General features: G+C 57.3%; 2 protein-coding genes across 5 annotated transcripts in view; one reads left to right on the top strand and one right to left on the bottom strand.

The window, feature by feature from the left end:
- Positions 1–6,002, top strand: part of ABHD12 (abhydrolase domain containing 12, lysophospholipase) — a 61,628-nt gene extending 55,626 nt beyond the window's left edge. For all 3 annotated transcript variants that reach the window (XM_057703664.1, XM_057703665.1, XM_057703666.1), the window contains 6 exons: positions 21–58; positions 513–592; positions 1,508–1,590; positions 3,211–3,289; positions 4,272–4,399; positions 5,348–6,002. In XM_057703664.1, coding sequence (XP_057559647.1) covers positions 21–58; positions 513–592; positions 1,508–1,590; positions 3,211–3,289; positions 4,272–4,399; positions 5,348–5,387 — 448 coding nt within the window. In that variant the 3' untranslated portion in view covers positions 5,388–6,002. The remainder of the gene's footprint in view (positions 1–20; positions 59–512; positions 593–1,507; positions 1,591–3,210; positions 3,290–4,271; positions 4,400–5,347) is intronic.
- A 2,024-nt stretch (positions 6,003–8,026) lies between these two features.
- The window catches only part of PYGB (glycogen phosphorylase B), a 51,196-nt gene continuing 41,530 nt past the window's right edge, over positions 8,027–17,692 (bottom strand). The window contains exons 15-20 of one of the 2 annotated variants that reach the window (XM_057703662.1): positions 15,771–15,829; positions 13,993–14,134; positions 12,253–12,460; positions 11,576–11,710; positions 10,434–10,500; positions 8,027–9,438 (exon numbers count right to left, since the gene is read on the bottom strand). In XM_057703662.1, the coding sequence (XP_057559645.1) occupies positions 9,286–9,438; positions 10,434–10,500; positions 11,576–11,710; positions 12,253–12,460; positions 13,993–14,134; positions 15,771–15,829 (764 nt within the window). In that variant the 3' untranslated portion in view covers positions 8,027–9,285. Of the gene's footprint in view, positions 9,439–10,433; positions 10,501–11,575; positions 11,711–12,252; positions 12,461–13,992; positions 14,135–14,157; positions 14,573–15,770; positions 15,830–17,692 lie in introns of those variants that run through there. The other variant, XM_057703663.1, reaches the window with a different exon arrangement.

The following is a 17,692-nucleotide window of genomic DNA, read 5'->3' as shown; positions in this document are numbered from 1 at the left end:
TTTTTTTTCCTTCTTTTCAGAGTGGCAACAAACCTGGTGCGGCGCCTCTGTGAGCGAGGTAGGGGAGCGTGTGGGGTCACATGTTGTGGGTACGGCCCGGCTCCACGGGCAGATAGAATGTTTGGGTGCTGGCTGTGCTCCAGGCCCTGCCAGGTTCTTGTGAAGTGGGTGGTGGTGGACAAGCAGTGTGGTAAGACAAGAGCCAGCCTCTGAGGTGGCCTGAGCAGACCCTCGAGGGCCCATCCCTGTTCCCCAGATTCTCCAGCAGCTGGCAGGCCCTCTCCAGGGACTGGGCTCCAAATAGGCAACCTCAGTAGACGTGGTTCTCAGAGTCCCTCTTGTGACTGCTTCCCACGTAAGACACCACGGGAGGACCTGAGGGGGCAGGGCCAGCCAGGGGGGCACCTGGGGTCCACTGTCTTGTCAGGGGTGGGGGGTGGGGGCGCCGAGGAGCGTGGCTCGTTGGGGCTTCTTGCTTACCTTCCAGTTCCCTGCTTGTTTTATTTATCTAGAGACACCTCCAGATGCCCTCATATTGGAATCTCCATTCACTAATATCCGTGAAGAAGCTAAGAGCCATCCGTTCTCAGTGGCAAGTACAGATCTTATTAAAAATGGACTTATTTTTATAATGAAAATAATTGCTATAAAATATAAAAGTGACTAAGTAAATATGTATAAGAAATTAAAATATCATAAAATTATTATTTAAATATTCTGATGAATACAGACTTTATTAAAAGTTAATTCTCATTTAGTTCTGGACACAGGCCTGACTACAGAGCCGCTCAGGAGGTTTGTAACTTTGTGCCGGGTGGAAGGACGGGGTCACAGCCAGGCTGTCTGAGGGCGGCTGTACCCACAGGAGGCCTTGCCGTGTGGCATGGTTTGCCCACTTGGCATTGCTTGCCCAGGGAACTCCGTGTAGGCTGAGGGTGCTGTCCCGGTTCCCTCCCCAGGAGTGGAGCTGGTGGGCGCCCTAGGGAAGCCCTGGTGGGGATTACGTGCTGTTGGGCCCTCACCGGCCAGATTTGAGGCCTTGGACCCTCCACTTACAGGCCAGGCCCAGAGGGGCTCCTCTGTGTCCTGTTGCTTCCTCCTCCTCCCGCTGCTTCTGTGTGTCCAGGGGAGCCGTGTCGGCCCCGCCTGACCTCACACTGCTCTGCTGCAGACAGAAGAGTCCTTTGTTGGGTCTCCTTTGATGTTGCTCTTCTCCCGAGTCGCACGGACCCCATTTTCTTGGGGGTGGCAGCCTGTTGTGTGTGGGAAGCCTGGTCTCCAAGTCTGAGGTGTGGGAGCCCTGTTTGCGGGCAGCCCCCCTGCAGCCAGTCTGGGGGCCTCTTGAGCAGGGAGTCTGAGGGTAGGGGCAGGGGCACCCCCCACAGCTCGTGGGGGCCCACAGGTCGGCTTGCTCAGAAGCAGGGCACGTGGCGCCTCTGTCTGGATCCTCAGCCCCACGGGGGTGTTTTAATTGACCCTCTGCTTGTCGTCCACATGTTGCCTCCAGATCTATCGATACTTCCCTGGGTTTGACTGGTTCTTCCTTGATCCCATCACAAGCAGTGGAATTCAGTTTGCAAATGATGAAAAGTGAGTACCGTGGAAGAGAATTTAGAAAAACCCTGAGAACCCCCAGAATAAGCGTCTTGAGTCATGTTAACCAAGTAGGATGGGATTCTGAATGCATAAGGGTCTTTTCTAAGCAACATATCTCTGTAAAGGGAATGTCAGGTAGAGAAGGGGAACCAGGAATGTGGAGACTGCAGAGTTAAAGAAATAGGAAAACAACATATTTTTTGGTCCATAAAGCTGTTTTATTTGAAAATTATCTGTCAAAACCAGAACTCCTAAATAGGTATTAAAGCAGTAATAGTAACTGTTATTCAAAAAATGACTTTGCCTCAGCCAGTTGGCTTGTGTTTGGTTATGGAAAGATGTTATGAAGTTTAATATTAAAAATACTTCTATTAGGTAAACCAGAAGTTACATGTTCTATTTAAGGACTCTTTGAACCACATTCAGATTCTGTTGACATTATCTTTGTGATATCTTTATTTCATGGGTTTTAATTTCTTCAAAAAGGGAAAATCCTTATCTGAATATTCAGTTAACATTTAAAAATCTACATTTTTTAAAGAAGAATTATCTGAATAAACTGGATTCCCTGTAGAAACAGTGACAGTGAGAAAGCCACCCTTTCTGGTTGCTCCTAGCTGAGCCTGTGTGCGTGTTGTGGGGGCCGGCTGTCCCTCGGCCCCATGCGGTCCCGCCCTCACCCAGGGGAGGTCAGGGGCCCCTGCTTGGTGGGCAGGTCTGTTCCTAAATACTTGCTGAGGTGACAGCCTGTGAACTAGGACTCCAGAGTTAGAGAAGCTAAGGACCAGCTTCGTGGGTGGAAGTTCTGCGAAGATGTCGACTGTCAAAGCATGACTCACACAGCAGCAGCATGTCACCCTGGGAGCAGAACGCGGTGAGCGGGGGAGCTTGCCGGTCACTGCCAGCAATGCAGAGTGCCAGATGGCTGGGCCTGTGAGGGGCGGCATGCCCCCAGGCCTGGTCCTGCCGGGTGCCAGTCTTGCCCTGGGGCTGTCCTCAGGAAGCCCCCAGCTCAGCATGCCGCATCTACCAGCTCCCCGTGAGACCTCCGTGAGGGGCGGCGAGGAGACCCTGGGCCCATCCAGTCCTGCAGCCTGTCCTTCTGTTAGGTGGTTTGCTGAAGAGCTTGGATGCAGTGAACCTATTGAGAATGTTAACTTACTTGAAACATTCAGGAGTGACCTTAAATGTCATCTACATGAAAGATAAATTAGAGGGTGGCTCTTTTGCCAACAGGTGTACAGGAATGTTCATTTGCAGTAAATTTCCTGGTCCACCTAAATTACTCAGTCTGTAAATATTGTTTTGTAACTTTTCAAGAATAGTCTACTGGCAGAAAAATAAGTTTTAATTTCCAGGAAATATTCAGGGACCCGACTTTGGTGAATGAATTGATCTCTATATTTGACTGACACCTGTCACCTAGAATAGATATTGATGGAAACATAAGACGTCAGCTGCTAGTTCTCTATTAAAACGCCCAGCAGTTGGAGCTGTTCCGCACCATGGTGAAGCGCTCCCTAAGCCAGGTCCCTGCTGTGGGCAGGACTGGGAGCCCAGGAGACCCCAGCCCCTCCTGTGGGCCCGATCCAGTGCCTTTCTCCCTCCCCACAGCGTGAAGCACATCTCCTGCTCCCTGCTTATCCTGCACGCTGAGGACGACCCGGTCGTGCCCTTCCAGCTCGGCAGAAAGGTGGGTGTCAGGTGGGCGGGTGTTCGGTCCAGATTAGGCCAGGTGAGTGTGGAGGAGGGTCTCGCTACTGGCAGGGCCCCTTGTGAGGGAGAGGGCAGGGAGGTCGGCAGCAGCGTCGGGGCGGGGCCGGGCAGCTGATGCCGTCCCAGCAGGAACCGTGAAAATAAGTGAAGGAATATCTCCTGGGTCCCCACATGTGGGACTCAGCCAGGAGGGCTCGCCAGTTACTGGCTGGAGGGAAAGAACCCTTGTTGGTGAGGATCGCCCAGTGACTGGAGTTAGTACAGAACTCTCACCCGTGCTCTTGCCTCTGGGATGGGGTTGACGTCAGAGGATGCCATGTTCTTGTGGGACTTCTTTGTCTGCTTTTGTTACATTTGCTTTGCCTTTGCTGCCAGGGGGCAGGATTAGATTTGTAGGTGGGGATAAGGTGGGAGAGGGCATCGCCTGGCTGTGGCGGTGGTGAGGGGCAGGGGCAGGCTCGAGGGCGCAACACCCAGGCCACCTCTGAACAGGCCTGAGGCAAGTGTGCGAGGGCCGGGTCTGTCCTTCCAGCTGCGCACACCGCCTGGCCCTCCCGGGCTGGGAAGAGGGCACGGAGGTGGCATAGATCCTGAGCCAGCTTGCTGACGAGCCTTGACCTGGGCACACGGTGAACTCTGAGGCACATGGCCCGCCCAGTCCCAGGGACTGAGCCGCTGGGGCTGCTCCAGGCACTCAGGCCAGCACCGCATCCTGTAGCAGGGGGCTCTTTGCGGTGCCAAGGGCCCCATAGGAAGCATGGTCTGCAAGACAGGCATGAAAACAGAGAGGGTCTTTAGTGGTGGCCCGCGGGTCCCCACTGTGGCTGAGGCAGGCTGTAAGGCGCTGTGCAAGGGCCACTCTTTGGAGGAGGCAGCCGTGGGCTGTCTCTGTTGCAGGGGAGGCCAGTAGGCAGGTCGCCCCCAGGCCCCGGGCGCTGACCCGCCTCTCCCTCCCGCAGCTCTACAACATCGCTGCACCGTCACGCAGCTTCCGAGACTTCAAGGTTCAGTTCATCCCCTTCCACTCGGACCTTGGCTACAGGCACAAGTACATCTACAAGAGCCCTGAGCTTCCACGGATCCTGAGGTGAGGCACTCTTCTCTCACCCCTGATGCCATCCTATGTGGCAGTGACTCGGGCAGGTGTGTGTGGCCGCAGATGCAAAAGCTGTCTCAGAGCCCCGTCACAGTGAGGGGTCGGAGTGTCACCCTTCCCTCCTGGGCCGTCCCCATGGTCAGCAGGTTGCGCAGTGCAGACACCACAGGTGCTGTGGGTTGGGCCTCTGTCCCTTCCCTGTGCGTGGGGCACAGGGGGATGCAGGTCTGGGCCAGCTCCTCAAAAGCCTGTTTGTCCCCAGCTGCTTCAGGAAGGGAGGCTGTGCCCCTGTGGCTGCACCGCGCTGGGCAGAATCCTGGGCCAGGACATGGGCTGCAGCTCTGGGTGCCCAGCTCGAGCTTGGGCGCAGAGTTTGAGGATGAGGGGTGTGCTGGTGGCAAAGGGAAGGGTTTGGATGGACCAGGCCCCCCCGCCTCCCGCTGGAGGGCGCAGGCAGCCCGCACATCCCAGCTGGGGGGCCTCTGCGGAGCCCGGGGTGCTGGAATCGGCCCTCGGTGAGGTATGCGCCGGGTGATTCCACTTCATACGTGAGCGCCCTTGAAGTTCCAGGGGCAAAGCTGCGTTTCTTTGCTGTTTCTTGCTGCACGGACGTGGGTTGCTAAGAGGGGACAGTGAAGAGTATGAGTTTGCTCTGGGACTATGGTTTTCCCCATGAAAGAAACACATTACAGAAAACTTAGACCAGAGAACGGCTTCAATGTTGGGGTGCAGTTAGTGACTCGGTTTGCTCCTGTGTGTCGGGACTTGGCGCTGCCATTGGTATCCTGCTCATTGAACTCCCAGGGATTTCTGAGCAGAAGTGTGGTCCTCCAGGCTCCTTTGTCACCTCCCCAGGTGGGCTGTTGGAGGACCACAAGAGGTGGGCCCTCTGGTTTGGCCTCGGGGGGTTTGGCCAACAGATGTCCTCCTCTGGTCCAGGGAATTCCTGGGGAAGTCGGAACCAGGGCGCCAGCACTGAATGTCGCTCGCCGCCTGAAGGAGCATGAAGATCTCTGCCCTCCTCCTCCTTTCCTCCGGTCAGCCCAGCACCCTGGAGATGGTGGAGTGAGAACCTGGATGCCAGTGGGCCAGGTAGAGGAGGCCCTGGCAGACCTGAGGTGCCTGCCCTGGGTGGCCAGGAGCACGGATCTCCATGGACAATGCAGGTGGCGGGCAAGTGGCCCTTCCTCCCTCTTGCTGCCACTCAACTTGAGGTCTTGCTGGGAAGACAGTGACAGAACTTTCTGGCCATCAGCTAGTCGATCCCACACTTCCTGAGCTGGGCATGGGGAGCCTGGGGCAGGAGGCGTGGGGTCTCGGGACCACACTGAGCTTCCTGGCACCACCCTCGAGAATGTGGGGAAACTTGGGTTCTTTCTGTCCTTTCCCAGAATGGACTCTAGTGATTCCAGCAACCTCTCCTGCCTTGTGCATCCTGCTTGCCTTCCTTGGTGTCCCTGCCTCCCTGGGCGGCCCCACTGCTCCCAGCGGGGGAGGTGCCTGTGGTCTACCTTCCTCTGATTTCCACCTGTCTGCCTAACCTGGCCTTAGACTGACCATTTATTTAAGAATAAAATCGTGGTGGTGGTCTCTATGTTTTCTCAGTGATGCCTCCGGATGTGCCCAGGCCCTGCCCACAGCCCCAGGCCACTCTGAGAACCCAGCCACATGGGAGGAGGGGTTGGCTCTGTAAGGCCAAGGATTGTGGGCCCTTCTTTTCAGACGCTGAGGCCCGCAGGGAGGGGCGTTATCTCCGGGGGAAGGCATGTTCATGGTGGGGACAGCGTCTCCAGTGGGGCAGATGGCATTTTCCTAAAAACCAAGCCTGCATAGGTGACCTTTTCAACCTTACAGTTAACAAGCTCATTGAATGTTGCTGTGTCGATGGACGGGTGGTGGGGTTTCACCCATAGACCCGGGACAAGCCCCTGAACACTCGTGAAGGGACTTAGGCTGCTGGAGTCCAGGGACTCTAGTTCTGGCCCATGAGCATCGCCTCGTTCACTCACTGGTGGTGGCTCTTGTGTTGCTTGGATTTTTTGCGAGATCAGCCTCCCTTGCACGTGTGCCATTCCCAGCCAGCGCCTGCTAACTGTCCCGCTCCTCACCTCCCAGCTCAGTGACCTCTCTGCCAGGAGAGGGTCTTAATAAGGGGGCTTTGAGCTGTGTAGTACAGGGTTTGTCCCAAGTTGGAGGACTTCAGTCCACTTAAGTCTCTCCTGATGGTGGGCCTTCCTCCCCTAGATCCTTAGGGCCTGGCACTTTTCAGGCTCAGCAGTGCAGAAATTCCCCAGGGTGGGGAAGGGCTTGTTCACCTTTCCCTCCTTGTGGCCTGTTAGCAGCTGTGGGCTAGCTGGAGGCCCAGAAGCATGTTACACCCTCTTTCTGAAGCCCCTTAGAGCTGCCCATGGGTTTTCACATGGGTCTTCATATGTGGAAAACCCACGTCCTTCTTAAACCAGGTTTGAAACAGAACAGACTCTCTTGAGGTCATTTTGTCAGTTATCTTCTCCTGGATGGGTTTGCCCTACGCTCCGGTGTCTTAATTCAGGTGTGAGCACAGCCTGCAGGGCCCCACCCGTCTCCCAGCTTCGTGCCTCCTTGGATTTCCGTCAGAGCTGGGACACCCAACCCGAGCTGACACCATCTTCATGTAACTAAAACATGCAGTACCGGCTGGCCGGGGCAGCCCCTTCATGCTTTTCTGGCTTTGTCACTGAGGCTGCTGGAGGCCCCGCAGCTCACAGCCACATCCCCTGCTCGTCCTGACCAATGAGGCCGTCTAGACCTGGCCTGCTCTATCTGAGCTCAAATCATCTTGTTAAAATTTTGTCTATGTAAGTTGCCTCAGATTTTTTTGGGGGGAATAAGGTAGGATATAGAGTAAAAATACAAGCTGTTAGTGTTTTTGCAGGTGCCTGACAGTCTGAAGATACGGAAGCATAAAAAGGGATCTTGGAGCTGGTAGCTGCCGCCCTGGTCACCTGTCAGGTAATTAGTAATCAGGTCTACACATCTCTGCCTGGTGGCGTCTCCACTTATTACCTCTGTCCAAGCAGTTAAGCTTAAACTGTGGTGGGTCACAAAGTCAGTCTGTGGCCAGGAACAGCCAGGGACGTGCACAGCTGTTAAATGTGGTCATGTGCGTATGTCCAGGGAGCTGCCCCAGACCCAAGACCAGGAATGTGCATCTCAGGTGCCCCCACCAAAGGGCGCCTCACACACCCCACCCCCAGCAGGGGTCCACAGCACTCTTGGGTTCTTTGGGTAACACTGAACTCCGAATTCACACCCCTCTGGCTTTTTGACGTGACCTGAAACCATACAGTTTTGGGGAGTGCAGGAGTTTTGATCCCCAGGGTGTTCCACTTCCCAGGACCAGGAGTGGGTGCCAAAAGATGGGTGCAAAAACAGTACAGTTTACACCAAAAATGCGAACACCCAGATGACAGTTTTCCGAGTGGCTGGGTTTGACAGTTCAGGCACACATGGGCCCTAAGTCCCACACACAGCTGGGGTGAGAGAACTTTCTGTCCTCAGTCCCGGAGTGATGGGCCACAATTGAGCCTGGCCGGTACATGCATTGCCCTGGGCACAGAGTGACACGCAGAGGCCAGATCAACCGAGCACAAGCAGGAAGGTTTAATTGGTTTCTCACACAAGGCAGTGACAGTGAGGGGCACAGTGAAGGTCACACTTGGCCTAAGGGACGGGCAGTGGAGGGTGCTGGGGGCACAACCACAGACCCCCATGGCTCTGGCGAGGTGAGCAGTCAGGATGGGGATGAAGGCAGAACCCCGTGCCACCCAGGTCCAGCATTCAAGGAGGCAGAGCCACCAGACACTTCCGCCCCCAGCTCCTGCCTGCTCCCTGGCCCTCTCCTTCCTGCCCGCTCACCTGCCCTCCCCGGCACCAGCATGCTCTCTGGGCCCACTCAGTCCTTTTCCAGACCAGGTTGTCACGCTGGTGGAAAGAGGGAAGGAGGAGGCCGGTCTCCTGTAAGACTGGAAATGCACCCTTCTGGACGTGACGGGAACAGGGAGGGTGCAGGTCTGCAGCAGGGCTGGGGGTTCAGCTTCACCCAGCAGAGGCGGGGATGCCACTGTGGGTCCCCAGGGCCAGATGAAAACATGGCAGCATCGCCTCCCAGGCACTAGACTTCAAAAGTGCTATTTTTAGTTGCTAGAACAAGGAAAGGCTTCAGCTAGTTTCATTTCCTTGTGAAAAATCTTTTGAAAAAGCAAAACCAAACCAATTCTGCATCAGTCAGCCTTGCCCTAATCCCTAGATGTTGGCTGGACACAGGCATCGTCCCCAATGTCACACTCGGTTATCCTGGGGCCTCTTTATGTGATCAGTCTGGAAACCCTGAGCCAAGTACCCACATAGCAGCTCTGAGGACGTGGCCTGGCGCACTGGACCCTTCCAGCGCGGCCAGGAGGCAGAGCTGGGCCAGGGAGGACCAGGGCCATGCTGGATGGCCAGCCCAGGTGCTGCAGAAGCCCAGGCTTTGCCACAGCTACCTGCCCAGACCCCAGAATCCAGAGGCTCAAAACTAAAAATGAGCTCACACAAGGCGCGTGCAAGGCTGTGGGGAGTCCAGCAGACAAGTCCACCTCCCCTACCTCCAAGGGGCGGGGGGCAAAGCTGCAGGCCGGCTGCCCTGCTCAGTGCTGCAGGCTCCGTTTTCCTGTGGGAAGCTGGGGAGCATCTCAGCTGAGCATCTTCCCCGTCTCCAACCCCTCACAGCCACCACCCTGATCCCCACGGCCCTCCCAGACACAGCACTGAAGAAAGCAGGGTGCTGGCAAAGTGCTTGGAAACGAGGGGCAGAGTCAGCAAGGAAACAGAAGCCTCTGGTCCTGAGGGGCAAGGGCCTAGTCCCTGGGGAGGCTGGGGGGTGGGGTCTTCAGGGCAGAGGGCTCCACGCCCCAGATGTCCCGGGCGTACTCCGTGATGGTCCGGTCACTGGAGAACTTTCCCGAGCAAGCGATGTTCCTGATGACCTTCTTGGTCCACTCCTTGGGGTTCTGCAGAGGAAAGCGGGTGTTCAGTGACCTTGGGCTGTTCCCAGATGCGCTCAGGCCCTGGGACTCTACAACCAAGAGCTCACTAGGGAGGGGCCCCACCCACCAGAAAAGCTTCCAGATGACTAGAGGGCCAGAGGTCCTGGTGGGTCGCAGTGCACACAACACACAGACACCCCACCAGGGGAGTATTCGCCCCCAGACTGCAGCCAGCACCGGGAGGGGTCTCCCTAAAAGGGAAGCAAAGGTTCCTCCCGCACCCCTGAAAATCACTCGGTTTCCAGGCCCCCTCCTGTTCTGTCACAGGAGGAAATATCAGGGGCTGTTTCCTCAAGTTGAGGGGGCAGGAGTGAGACGTGGGCAACAAATCAGAAACACAAGCTCCTCGGGCCTCCATGAAGCTGCTTCAACAATCCGGGCAAATGAACCATCTGACCCAACTGCAGTCACGCCCCCATCACCAGTGTTCCCTCCTGCTGCTGGCCTTTGCCGGGCCGGGCACACAGGGTGGGACACACCTCCCCAGGCTCAGGAGCTGAGTCTTCCCAGGAGACCCCACTGGATGTGCCCACTCCCTGCAGGCCACACCGAGTTGCGGACACAGCATCCCAGTCTTGGAAACTTCACTCCTTAGGGTTACAAGAAATGGTTCACCTTCTCATTTTAAGCATATCAAGGCCGCCACTGCTCACAAGGACCATCCCTCACCTCAGGCCCTGATCACACCCACATGGGCGGTCTGACCACAGGCTAGGGTGTGGCAGAGCCTCCAGGAGGAAAGTCCTGCAACTCTGGCAGCTGCCCAGAGGCAGCGGGGGAACATGTGGTGGTGTGGACAGCAGCCTGCGCAGTGGGCTGCCCAAGTCAGTCCCCAAGCAGGAGATGAAGAAGCCCAACCTGCCCTGGGCCACTAGATGAACTGACCTCCCAGGAGCGGCCCGAGACAGCAGGACACAGTCACACCCTGCTGTTTCCCTGCCAGGGCCCAAGAACCTCACCCGGTACAGCTGGTCCACCCGGGCCTGGCACGCCACGTACGCTTCGTAATCCGCAAACACCTTGAACCTGAAACGGGAGACAGAAAGTTGGGCTGGGTGGGCAGCGAGTGGGAGGTCAGGAATCGGGGGCCCAGGCCTGATGGCTGCCTCCTCACGCTCTGCAGGACAGGGATGGCCATGGGAACTGTTCTGTGAAAAACACTTGTGTCCCAGGGACGCTATTCTAGACAAACCTTATTTTAACCCAGTGTTCCTTAAAGAACCCGTGTGTGTGGGTTAGAGCTGCACAGGCTGAGGCCTCCCATCGATTTCACCTCCAGGGACGGTCACAGGGTGACCACAGGCTCCATCACCATCTGTCCTCAGGTGTCATAGGCTGAGAACTGGTGGTGCAGGATTTATGGACACAGAAACGTGTTTTGTTTATGACTGAGTCAGAAACAACTCATAAAACCCTGTAAAGTTTCTCCTTGATCACAGACCTCAGCAGTGCTAGTTCCCAGCCTCAGACGTGTGTGGAGTTCCAAGCCAGCTGACCGCATTCACCAAAAAGTGACAGACTAAACCAAAGGAACTGAAAGTGGAATAGAGGTCAATTCTCAGCCTTTGACAGACTCAGCTTTTACTACCAGCGTGGAGTGGAGGCCTGTCACAAGAGACGGCACTGCCAACCTGTAACAAGGGCTGTGCGAGGCTGTGCCTTGAGGAGCGTAGCCCTGTGTCAGCGGCCTTGCTGTAAAGCCCCAACCACATGGTAGCTTACAGCCTCACAAATTCATTCCACGTGAACCACTCCTGGGCTCCCCCTTAAAGCCAGGCTCCCTCTGCCCTGGGGAAGTCACCTGCAACCTGCCCGGTGACACCACCCTCCTGCCTGTCACTCCAGTCCAGTCAGCCAGTGCTGGGGGCCTGGGGCTGGACTCAGCAGCCGGTGATCCTGCCAGCAGGCCCCCAGGCTTGCTGAGCACTGTCAGAAGCCCACAGGCCCCAGGCGCTGCGTGCGGCCGAGCCTCTCGCCGTGAGTTGACCTGGGGTAAGCCTCAGCGAGACCCAGGCTTCACCCCAAACAACGTGTGGTTTTCAGCCTGCCAGGAGGACCCTCTGTCTGACCCATCAGTGGGGAGGCTGAGGGCCTGTCCCACCTGTCATGGTTCAGCAGCATGTCCACGACACCCTTGAAGCAGTCGGGCTCCCTGGGGGAGAAGAAGCCGCTGCTGATCTGGTCCACGGCCTGTCGCAGCTCGGGCAGGCGGTCGTAGTACTCCCGGGCGTTGTACCTGGGGGGAGACGGCAGCCTTGTGGGCAGGCGCTGGGGCTGCTTGTGCCCCGGGCCCAGGACAACCAGGCTGGGATGGCAGCCGCAGGCACTGGGGGGTGGGCACAGGCTGTCAGCCCCACCTCCTCCTTTTACTATTATAGACACGTGGTCGCTAGAGGAAGCACAGTCACACACGTGGTTCCTTCGTGGTCCTACAGGAGAGGCTGCTCAAGTAGTCCCGCCCCCAGTGCCAGGACGTTGCAAAAGAAAATGACATGTGAAACCAGGCTTGAGAGACACTCCATGGCCGTCAGGGAGTCCAGGGAGAGGGAGGTGTGTGGCAGACACGGGATGGGGCCGAAAGGGGCAGTGCTCACAGGCTGATGAGGTTCTGACTGGGTTCAGCTGCTGGTGTCTGAGGCCTCACCAGCTCCCCTGAGGGACTTCAGGCAACTAGGCAATTTCATTCACACAGAATTAGGTCAGGCTGGGACCCTTCAAAGTATCAAATGATGTGAAAAACAAGTAGAGGAGTCCTGAGGTCTCGAGGGGGACACATACCCTTTCTGGTCCAGGGCCTCCACGTCCTCCACCCGTAATCCAAAGATGAAGAGGTTCTCGGCCCCAGCTTCCTCGGCCATCTCCACGTTGGCCCCGTCCATGGTGCCGATGGTGAGGGCCCCATTGAGCATGAACTTCATGTTGCCTGTGCCCGAGGCCTCGGTGCCCGCGGTGGAGATCTGCTGTGACAGGTCGGCGGCGGGGATCACTGCAAGGGGGTGAGAGCCGTGAACCACTCATCAGCCATGAACCACTCAGCACGAGAGCGACAGGAGCAGCACAGAGATAGCACGCACTGTTCACCCCACCTGCATGGCTCCCCTTCTTAACCCAGGGCAGCCTGAGGCAGAGGGTCCACGGTGGAGACTCCTGAGAGGGGCAAAGGACCTCTGTTCTGGAAGCTTCTGCAGACCGGGGCCAAGCCAAAGGCTAGTGGTGTAATCGTCCCCTTGTATCCTGACATCACTGCTGCCTTATTCCATCAGCCCGCAGGCTCCTTAAATGACTTCAAGAGGAAGCCAACTCACAAAACCAGAGGACCGGGGATGGCGGGGGGACAATCTTCTTGTGGCCACATGCACGGGAGTTACTCTGTGCCGTTTACAGACCTGGCATAGCAGCCGAGACACGACCCCATCTGCGGCCCCGTGGCTTCTCCCAAGTGCGGGTTCACTGTGTGAGTTTCTCCACGTGGCGGCGGGAATGCAGCCTCATCCTGCCTGCCTTGGCATCCCTGCTCCTGCTTCCTCAGGTCATCCTCAGAGCTGATGTGCTTCCCCAACCCAGCCAGCGGGCACTTGGGGTCAGCCAAGACCAGAGCCTAGCCCCTTCCTTCTTCAAGGTCAGGCCCAGGTGTCAGGGTGGAGACACAGCCTCCCCTGGTCCCTCAGGCAGACGGGATGGTGGACGTGTTAACCACAGCAAATCCCAGAACTGGGGGGAGGGCAGGAGCCCAACCCCAGGATGGCTGTCCCCAAGGTCAGCTCTAAGGAAGGGCAGGAGCTGACCTCGGCATTCCAGGCAGCAAGGGGCCATGAGACGTGGTAGAAGCTCAGCGAAGCACTAAGCACAACCCAACCCCTGGGCCACACACGGTCCATGGTAGTGGTGGGGCCACAGGGATGGTCCTGATGACCCAGCCACACTGGAGGAGGAGGAGTGTGTGAGCCTGGAGGACAGCGCGCAGTTTCCGGGACCAGAGGCGCTGCTACTCGGGCCACAGTTCAGGCTCAGGTTTTCTCAGCACTACCTGCCAGTCTCCGGAAGCTGCCAGCTTAGAAAGGCCCGTCCAACTCAGGACAGCTGTGCTCCGAGGCACATTTGGCCACAGGCCCTTCTCCAAGTGGCAACACATACCCAGGATCCCCAAAGTGGAGTGGTCCCAGGCTACACCCTCCCAGAGCAGGTACAGGTCACCAGGCCAGAGCGAACAGGTGGGGACGAGCAGAAGCATCCTCTGGGGGAGGGGGAGGGAAGGGCAGGCAAGAGTGAGCCCAGCGGCAGAAAGGCCAAGCTCAGGGGCAGAGGTGCGAGGAGGGGGAGGAGCGGGAAGTTCAGAGACAGGGATGTGTGAGGCGAGGGCGACCTGCACACGAGGCGGCAGGGCTTCCCCCAGAGCCTTTGCTGCTGGCCTGGGGCTCCTCTGGTTGGGGAGCCTGGTGTCAGGGTTAATCTGCCTGAAAGCAAGACAGGCCCTGACCAGCGAGGACCACCTGCTGCACCCAGGCAGGGCAGGCTCACCTTTCTCAGCCAAGGACACTCGGTAGTTCTCCAGGAAGATCACTCTGAGCCTGTCACCCACAATCGGGTCGTGGTTGACCACGTCGCCAATGGACGTGACCAGCTTGATGATCATCTTGGCCATGTGGTAGCCGGGCGCCGCCTGGAAAAGGAGAGGGGTGCTCAGCAGACGACCTGTGCTCGGGCAGGGTCGCGGGGCCTGGGCTGGACACGCCCAGCCAAGTAGCTCTGCTGGGGGCGGGGCGGGGGTCGCCCCACAGGGGCTGAGGTCATGGCATCCCCGCGTGTCCTGCCCTCAACCTGGCCGACGGGCCCCCGGGGCGCGGCACCCCACCCGCATCCTCAGCTCCAACCGAGCGCCTCTCATGACAGCATCTCACCCACGTGCACAAATCTGTCGGCCCCAAGCTTGGTTTTCTAATTCTAGTTGGCTTTTCAGAAACGGAGAGAGGGGGCACGAGGACCTCTGAGAACTGACTACCAACTTACAGGAAATGCGGGGAACCAAGGAAGGTACTGGAAGGTACCAGAGGGATGGATGTGCTCTGGGGAAGACAATTCGATTTCTGTAACAAGTGAACTGCAGGGGAGAAAAAGAAGGGGAACGGGAGGAAAACCCACAGATGAAGAGATTTAAGAGACCAGCTGCCTGTTGATGTGTGAGAACCTTGCTGGGTCCTGATTCAAACAGACTCAAGATATTCGTATGGAGACAGCTGGGCATGTGGCCCTGGCTGGATATTAAATGACGTGGAGGAGTTCTTGTCAAGTGTTTTAGGTGTGATGGTGGTGTGTGGTTTTATAGGAAAACATCATTGTGAAGACAACTAAGTTCTTAGGGGTGAAGTGTTACAGTGTCTGTAATCTACTTTGAAATGGTTCAGCAAGTCTGGGAGACAGCTTTGTGCCTGTTGTACAATTCTTTTTTCTCTAGATTTTAATTTTTGAAAAAATTAACATTTAACTTTTTTGAAAGTCCACGACTCTAAGAAATACATATGGAAATATGGACAAATGAACCAGCATGCTGTCCAGAATCTGCTTTAGAAACAGCAGGAGTTGGGGGTGGGCTGGGGGTGGGGGGAGGGTGGTAGCAGAACAAGGTGGGTGTGAGCTGCTTTCTGAGCAGGGTGGGCCCACGAGGTGCCTCCACCTTCGTATGTGCTCAAGTCAGAGGAGAGGACAGTCCTGGGCCTACCTGCAGCGCCCATGAAACAGCTGTGCCCAGGCTCCTGGGAAAAGTGACAGAGGGTGGGGACGCAAGCCCTAGGACAAAGAGCCTGATGATGGGACCCGCTGATGCCTGCCGGCAGTATGCTGGGACTCGGAGACCTCGTGTCCAAAAGCACGCACCACGGTAAATAAAACTGAACGAGGCCAGGCTGAGCCAAGAGCAGGCGCGCACCTGGCTGACGAAGCGTCCAGTCGGCACACAGTGCAGGGGAGGCATGGAAAGCTGGCAGTTCCACGGAGGAACGGTGCTGCCCCCCTGGAGGGAGGGGCCGGCAAGTGCAGAGGGGACTAGTCCGCGGGGCTGGGGACCCCACTCCCCGGGCCAGGCAGGCAGGGGCCCCACCCAGCTCCTTCCTACGGCTGAGCTGAGGGAGCCTGACCTGGCCCAGAGGCACACCTGGGGCCAGGACCTCTGGGCTCTGTGTGCAGGTTGGAGCCCGGCCACCTGCAGCGTCCAGCCCCGATGCAGGGATGCTGCTGAAGAGCACGGTGGTTTGTGCATCCCCGCCCTGTGCCGAGCAGGAGCAAAGAGGACGTCACCTCACCTTGCCCCCGATCATGACAGTCCTGGGCACAAAGGCCTGGGCCGGGTTCTTCTTTATTCCTGCAGGACAAACAAAAGGGCCAACGTGAGGCCACTGGAGCCAGACACCCCGATCCCTGGGACAGCCGTGGTGACCAGCGTCCTCAGAGGCCAGCCCGACACAGGCAGTGCATCCGCTTACAGAATTCTACACTTGGTCCAGGTTGGTGCGATGGCCAGCCAGTAGCAGACTCTTCCAGAAAGTTCAGTGGAAAAGCTGTGCCTTTGTGTCCAGAACAGCCCAGCACAGGAGCTGGTTTGGGTCTGGTCACCAGGCCTGAAGGCCCTTGCACGTGACAGGCACTCAAAAATGGGGTGACCTTGGGGGGGTGGTGATTCACTGTCAGCCTGTGGGGGGTGTCAGTGAGACCCCAAGCCCCCTCCGTCACTGAGGCAGAGGATGAGAAGCCCCCCAGACCTTTTCTGCACTGGATGAGACAGCTCATCTGCAGCTCCAGCAGAATGAGATGTCCTCACGGGGCCACCGGTTTTCAGATTTCAGTGTGTGTGTGGGGGGTGTGGTTTACAGGGGTGACAGGCTGCCCTAGACAGCATTCACCAGAGTCGGGAATCAGCCGCAAGATTTACAGGAACCACGGAAGGGTCATGGCTGATCTTTAACCTCTGACTTCAGGTTCTCGTAGGAACATGAATGTCCCTTAGTTCTGAGTCTTCCCGCTTCCAAATAGCAGACAGAATAACAGAGAACAGGAAAAAAAAAAAAAAAAGTCAAAAACCCACAAACTACATTTTACCAAAACTAGTAAAGAAGAAAAGTACGCTAACTCTAGATCACTGAGCAAGTCCTGCTGGGTCATGGGACAGGTGGGAGACAGGGCTGTGAACTCAGGGTCTCAGGAATCCCAGCCTCCGAGGGTGGCAGGGGGAGGGGGAGGCAGGAAAGAGGCCCTGGCGAGCCTACAGGGAAACCTGCGAAGAGGCGCCTGGACATACTGGTGGACAGAGGCCCACAGGGCCATGATGCCTCCTGAGCCAGTCTGGACTTGGAGCCACAGAGAGGCATCGAGAACCAGGGAGGCCTGCAGCTGCCCTGAGCTCACGAGGCCCCGGCCAGGGTCCTGACGCAGCTCCTCAGACATGGGCGACCAGCCCGAACACACAGCTTCACCACAGACGAGGGAAGTGGAAGCAGCCTCCCTTACATCTCCAGACTGTGAGGACTGTCAGTGCAGACGGGAAACCATAGCTCCGAAAGGCAAGGCCCCGGGAGAGGGGAGAGCACGGGCAGCAAGGCAGAACCGCCCCACGGAGTGCAGCCCGATCACAGAAGCTAGGAGGGGGTGGGGGGAGATACGCAGAAAACGCAGCAGACACACAGAGCCTGGAAGAGGAGGGCGGGCTGTCGACAGGCAAAAAGAAGATGGTAGGAGAAACACACCCCACACCTCACTGGAGCCCCAGGAGAAGACAGCCAAACGTGTTTTTAATGTATTTCACGGAAACTTCCTAGAAATGATACAAGGTGTCAACTGAGGTACTCAGAGGGCCCTGAGCGTCAGGAGAACTGACCCACACGGGCCAGCACCCAAGCCACAGCGGAGCAGGGTGAGCACAGGCCCAGAGAGCAGCTCACTTGGGACGTCTCCTCCAGACAGCGCTGCTCAGAGAAAGAAAGGGAGGCTGGGAACATTGCTTGAGTGGAACCACCCTTCCTGCGAAAGGCCACCAACTGCTGTGGACTCAGAAGACCAGGGCACAGGAGCTGGGCAGAAGGGCGACCGGACAGCCCTGCAAGAGGACTGGGCATCTCATCACAGACTGAGACCCAAGTCAGATCGCAGCGAGGGCAGCAGAGCAGCGGCATGTGGTGTGCTGCCCGTGGGGAGGCCCCACGCACACGCACACACCGGTGGATAAGCGGGC

This window comes from Hippopotamus amphibius, chromosome 12 (assembly GCF_030028045.1).
Source record: "Hippopotamus amphibius kiboko isolate mHipAmp2 chromosome 12, mHipAmp2.hap2, whole genome shotgun sequence".
In the NCBI taxonomy this organism is placed as follows: domain Eukaryota; kingdom Metazoa; phylum Chordata; class Mammalia; order Artiodactyla; family Hippopotamidae; genus Hippopotamus; species Hippopotamus amphibius.
The sequence above is the reverse complement of the archived record's forward strand: the minus strand, read 5'-3'. Positions and strand labels throughout refer to the sequence as shown.